At 41.2% G+C, this 6,000-nt stretch overlaps 1 protein-coding gene across 6 annotated transcripts in view; it reads left to right on the top strand.

Moving 5' to 3' along the window:
• The window catches only part of usp9 (ubiquitin specific peptidase 9), a 65,827-nt gene that overhangs the window by 20,243 nt on the left and 39,584 nt on the right, over positions 1-6,000 (top strand). For all 6 annotated transcript variants that reach the window (XM_061791361.1, XM_061791364.1, XM_061791363.1 and 3 more), the window contains exons 4-10: positions 119-198; positions 402-514; positions 3,156-3,374; positions 3,485-3,600; positions 3,672-3,923; positions 4,003-4,138; positions 4,219-4,371. In XM_061791361.1, the coding sequence (XP_061647345.1) occupies positions 119-198; positions 402-514; positions 3,156-3,374; positions 3,485-3,600; positions 3,672-3,923; positions 4,003-4,138; positions 4,219-4,371 (1,069 nt within the window). The remainder of the gene's footprint in view (positions 1-118; positions 199-401; positions 515-3,155; positions 3,375-3,484; positions 3,601-3,671; positions 3,924-4,002; positions 4,139-4,218; positions 4,372-6,000) is intronic.

Genomic DNA, 6,000 nt, shown 5'->3' with positions numbered 1-6,000 from the left:
GATGGCGTTTTTATGGTGAGATTTGACCACACGCAACACAGTAATGGTGTGGTCCATTACACCGTTATCTCCGCATCTATTGGGAATTCTTGCTGATTGTCACTCTGCTACCTCCCAGGCCTCGTTGGGTGGTTCCAGTTTTGCCAAAAGGAGAATTAGAAGTCCTCTTGGAGGCTGCTATAGATCTCAGTAAAAAAGGTAGGAATGTGTGCCCCGGTAATAATTTTAAATATGCCAATACAGATTGAATGCGCATTTTTAATTGTAATCATAAAATTCCACAGCCAGTCTGAAGTGTATTGCTGAGAGATGGGCAGCTAATACAACCGACACATCCTCACCCTTGCATTTCACAACAGTTGTATGTCTGGTATTTCTGAATTCATATTTTCTTCCTCCAGGACTGGATGTGAAGTGTGAGGCGTGTCAGAGGTTTTTCCGAGATGGTCTGACCATCTCGTTCACGAAGATCCTCACGGATGAGGCAGTCAGCGGCTGGAAGTTTGAGATTCATGTGAGCACCTGCGCACTGCCTATGTAACTTACAGTGGAGGAAATTTTTTTACACCTCACTGATTTTGTAAGTTTACCCACTGACAAAGACATGAACAGTCTATAATTCTAATGCTAGGTTTATTCATAGTCTGAATTCCTCTTCCTCCAAACAGTCAAATTGATTCCAAACAGATCGATTTTAGTCTCATCTGACCACATCACCTTTTCCCAATCATTCTCTGATGGGCCTCTACATGTACCTTCTTGAGCAGTGGTACCTTACAGGTGGTGCTGCATTTTCATTTGTTAAAATCATAGTTTGTTACTAATGGTTGTTCTTGGGGACTGTGCTCCCAGCTGCCTTGAGATCATTAACAAGCTCCTCCCATGTACCGTAAATTCTTGTGTATATTGTGCACCAATGTATAATGTGTAGCCCCAAAGTTGACCTCAAAATTCTGGAAAACCCTTCATCCTATGTAGAATGCGTTTTTACAGTGCATGATTTTGCTTCTACCCATATGATCAAAACATGAAGTATTATGTATTTTGTTAGCTTTTTCAAATAATTATTCTGAAGTTAAGCACTTTATTTGGACACAATACTTTTTTCATTTACTTTCTCTTATTTTAAAATTCACAGCCCTACTTTTATTTAGTAAATGAGAAAACACACAGTTGTGCTCAAGTTTGATTTACTACCCAGGCAAAATTTGTGAGATGTGTACAATTCTTTAAAGAAAACATGGACCAGGTGAGACACAATTTTTTTTAAAAATGGGATTCAAAGTAAACTGTCAAGCATTTCAGAAAAGGATTATCAAACGAAACATAACCATAAAGAATTTAATGATGGTTGTTATTCAGTTATCAGTCATTAAAAAGAAATAATAATAAAAAATTTAAAAATCACAAATTCTCCCTTTGTATGTAAACTTATGAGCACAAGTTTACATATATGCAGTCATATGTAACCCTGTCATATTAGAATGAAAGTGTAGGCTTCACCTTTTTCATAACCTCTAGGTGACAGACTAGAATGAAAGTTTACAACTTTTTCATAACCCCGGGGGGCGGGCGGTGGCATATTGGAATGAAAGTGTACATATTTTTCATAGGGGGGTTAGACCGTCATTTTATGTTCCATTTTCTAATCATCACACCAATAGTTGTCTCCTTTTCACCCACCCTCTTGCCAACGGTCTTGTAGCCCATCCCACCCTTGTGTAGGTCTACAGTCTTTTCCCTGATCTCCTTAGAAAGTTTTCCCATGGTGGAGAGGTTGGTGTCTGATTGATTGATTCTGTGGACGGGTGTCTTTTATACAGGTAACAAGTTGTGACAAGTGTCTTTCATACAGCTAACAAGTTATAGAACTACCATTAAAAGTATAGTCTGTTAATTCTTTGTCAGTGGGCAAATAAAAAAAAAGAAATCATTGAGGGATCAAAAAACAATGATTCCCTCCACTGTATGTAAAGGAACATTGTGTGATTGATGTGATTAGGAGGACCCATATTGATAAAGCAATTGTTCCTAATCCCCTACAGTGCCTGTAAGGTCTTTTATGATACTTATGCAGTGTCAAACAGTTAAGGCTCTATTACACCACAATTACCAGAGATGTTTTCATTCCTGTGACATTAGTTCCTGGACCAAAACATTTATGCGGCCCATTATAGTTGTGCGTTCACACAGCAGCAGAGGTCCTTGGAAAATCTATCCAAAACCAATGGCATTAAAGCAGCATGGTAGATATTAAAAGTTATTAAATTACAATTTACAATTAATTACACTAATCCCTCATTTATCGTGGGTATTTTTTTATGAATCCATATTTTGTAGCTGTATGAACCAGACTCCGACCCAGTCTTGTATTAATCTTTCCCACACGCCTGTTAACCTCTACCATACTCTTATAAACACTTTCTTTCCTCTTAAACACCTTTTGAACTCTTGTACAGTAAAGCAGATTAGTACTGTACACTGTATATCTTATTCCTTGTAATGTGTGTAAATTTTTTTTCCCGGTTTTGTTTTAGGCTAGGAAGTGTTTATTTTACTGCAAAAAAAATACAACATACACTCAAAATCCTGCGATATGGCGAATTATGTAGGATATATGGGGAAAAAAATCAGCAATGCACTGAATCTGTAATAGGCGAACCGAGATGTAGCGAGGCAAGACTGTACATTAATTTTCTCAAGCACTAATCAAATATTGTCATCTGTTAGACTGTCATGTTAAGAGCCGTAGACTTTTCTAGCATGGATGCTGAAATGTAATGCAGCAAATAGTCATCCAATCAGGTATATGCAGCGTTGCAGACCCTAGCGCAAAGGGAAAGGTTCTTTGGTAGTTCGTCGATCATCTCACAAAACCTACCACCCTTGGGCAGAACTCTGTTTGGCTCCAAACGTTACCAAGACCTTGATTTTGGAAGAATCCCCGTGGTGTGAACACACTGTTTTAGTCCCTAGTCCTGGGGTAAATTTCCTGTGGTGTGAAAGGGCCTTTGCCCAGTGGGATACATTGTGGTTGTCTCCAATCATGCATCCATCGTTATCTAGAAGGGATGCATGTTCGAATAGTATGGTTTATTGATTGTATAATTGATTTTTAGATTTTCTTTCCCTTCTACCACAATCGGTGTTTCCAGCGGTGTATCATAAATAACACACACCGCTTGGTGGAGCTGTGTGTGGCCAAGCTCTCTCAGGACTGGTTTCCTCTACTCGAGCTTCTGGCCATGGCCACCAACCCTCACTGCAAGTTCCACATCTATAATGGCACGCGGCCTTCTGAGACCGTCCCCGCCGGAGCGCAATTGGCTGACGACGACCTATTTGCCAGACCACCAGACCCACGCTCGCCTAAGGTATATCACTGCTAATGCTAAATATTGCCTTACTTAAGGATCAAAATCTCTTGCTATTTGGTGTTTTCACAGAAGATTTCATGGTCTTCACTCTCATTTGTCAACTGCAGGGCTGGTTGGTGGACTTAATAAATAAATTTGGCACGTTAAACGGGTTTCAAATGTTGCACGATCGCTTCATGAGTGGCGAAGCACTGAACGTCCAGATCATCGCTGCACTTATCAAGTAAGCTACCTGACGAGCATGCACGACTTTCGGATTTCCTCACTATTCATGTTTGATCGTCTTCATTGCAGGCCTTTTGGCCAGTGTTACGAGTTCCTCACCTTGCACACAGTGAAGAAGTACTTCCTCCCCGTCATCGAAATGGTCCCACAGTTCCTGGAGAACCTCACCGATGAGGAGCTTAAGAAAGAGGCCAAGAATGAAGCCAAAAACGACGCACTGTCCATGATAATCAAGTCTCTGAAGAATCTTGCATCCCGTGTACCAGGGCAAGAGGAGACTGTGAAGAATTTAGAGATTTTTAGATTAAAAATGATACTTAGGTGAGTGTAATGCATTGCCATGGAAAATCAACACATTGATGCTGAAATGATCTATGAACTTGTATTTTTCTTTCACCAGGTTATTGCAAATTTCTTCTTTTAACGGCAAAATGAATGCACTAAATGAAGTCAACAAGGTGATCTCTAGCGTGTCATACTACACTCATCGGCACAACCCCGAGGAGGACGAATGGCTGACTGCAGAGCGCATGGCGGTGAGCTCATTCGGCCGGTACTAACTTTTGCACACCATTCTTGCATCTGTACTTAACTGTATTTATTTTTTGTGCCTCAGGAGTGGATCCAGCAGAACCACATCCTGTCCATCGTCCTGAGGGACAGTTTACACCAGCCTCAGTATGTCGAGAAACTGGAGAAGATCCTTCGCTTTGTTATCAAGGAGAAAGCTCTCACCATGCAGGATCTCGACAATATCTGGGCGGCACAGGTGGGCTTCAGAGTATTGTCGTAATGCCTTCATGATACAACTATTGCCTCAATACAATGGAACCTCTAAGTTCAATCAGTAAACCTCCAATTTCTTCTGAATAGTAGTGTCCACGTGCAGTGCCGTGAAAAAGTATTGACCCCCCCCCCCCACCTTCTCAATTTCTTATTTTTTGCATAGTTTTCCCACTTTACTGTTTAAAATGATCAAACAAATGTAAATATCAGACAAATATAACCCAAGTGAACCTAAAATGCTGTTTCTAAATCCATCCATTTTCTGAGCCGCTTCTCCTCACTAGGGTCGCGGGCGTGCTGGAGCCCATCCCAGCCGTCATCGGGCAGGAGGCGGGGTACACCCTGAACTGGTTGCCAGCCAATCGCAGGGCACATAGAAACAAACAACCATTCGCACTCACAGTCATGCCTACGGGCAATTTAGAGTCTCCAATGAATGCATGTTTTTGGGATGTGGGAGGAAACCGGAGTGTCCGGAGAAAAGCCACGCAGGCACGGGGAGAACATGCAAACTCCACACAGGCGGGGCCGGTGATTGAACCCGGGTCCTCAGAACTGTGAGGCTGATGCTCTAACCAGTCGGCCACCGTGCCGCTGTTTCTAAATGATTTCATTTATTAAGGAAAAAGAAAAGTATTCAGTTACCTATCCCCTGTGTGGAAAAAGTAATGGGCCCTCTAAACCGAAGAACTGGTTGGTCCATCCACAGCAGCAACAACTGAAATAAAGTGTTTTCTATGACTGGCATTGAGTCTTTCACATCTCTGTAGAGAGATTTCAACAATGAATTTTTTTTCTGTCAATATGGGGAGCTGTGTTTACATTCAGGAAAAAAATGAACTTAAATGATTTTAGCAAATGGCTGCAATATAACAAAGAGTGAAAATTTTAAGAGGGTCTGAATACTTTCCCTACCCACTGTATTTTGGAATCATACACACTTTAAAACTTGAGGAACCTCCTACGACTCTTGTGTCAAGGTCATCTTAGTACAGATTGATTTTTTTGGTTTGAATGAGGAGATGTGGTTCTGATGGTGCTCTGTGCCCCCCAGATTCCTTACTCGTGCACTCACTGTAGTAATCTCGCCATGCTGCACTATTTGCATATCTGTTGTTGACCAATACTGGCCACTCATGCCAGAGTAGCATCTGCTCCATTTGCACATTGATTGAGGAGTATCTGCAACATTTGCACAATCAACATTGTTCCAGATTATCGCCCTACTCGTCACTTTAAACTGCATACACTCCTTGAAGTCTCGGCGCCCCTTGCACAATGGTCATTGCACTGGACTATTGCAATATTAGTCATTCGAACTGCTCTAAGTGCGAGAGGACTCTGCATCTTTTGCACAATTGTCAAAAAATAATAATAATAATGTACCGGCATTACCCGACAACTAGCAACCCTTTATTGCTCAGTGTCTGTATGTCTCAAAAGTGTTCTCTGTCAATTGACTGTCTGTTGTCATACTAGAGCGGCTCCAACGACCGGAGAAAAATTCCTTGTGTGTTTTTTTGGACATACTTGGCAAATAAAGATGATTCTTGACTTTTTGCTTTATCACAAGTCCTTGACTTTTTGCTTTATCACATCTCTGTTTACTATA

The sequence above is a fragment of the Phyllopteryx taeniolatus genome, chromosome 12 (genome assembly GCF_024500385.1).
Source record: "Phyllopteryx taeniolatus isolate TA_2022b chromosome 12, UOR_Ptae_1.2, whole genome shotgun sequence".
Lineage (NCBI taxonomy): Eukaryota > Metazoa > Chordata > Actinopteri > Syngnathiformes > Syngnathidae > Phyllopteryx > Phyllopteryx taeniolatus.
The sequence above is the reverse complement of the archived record's forward strand: the minus strand, read 5'-3'. Positions and strand labels throughout refer to the sequence as shown.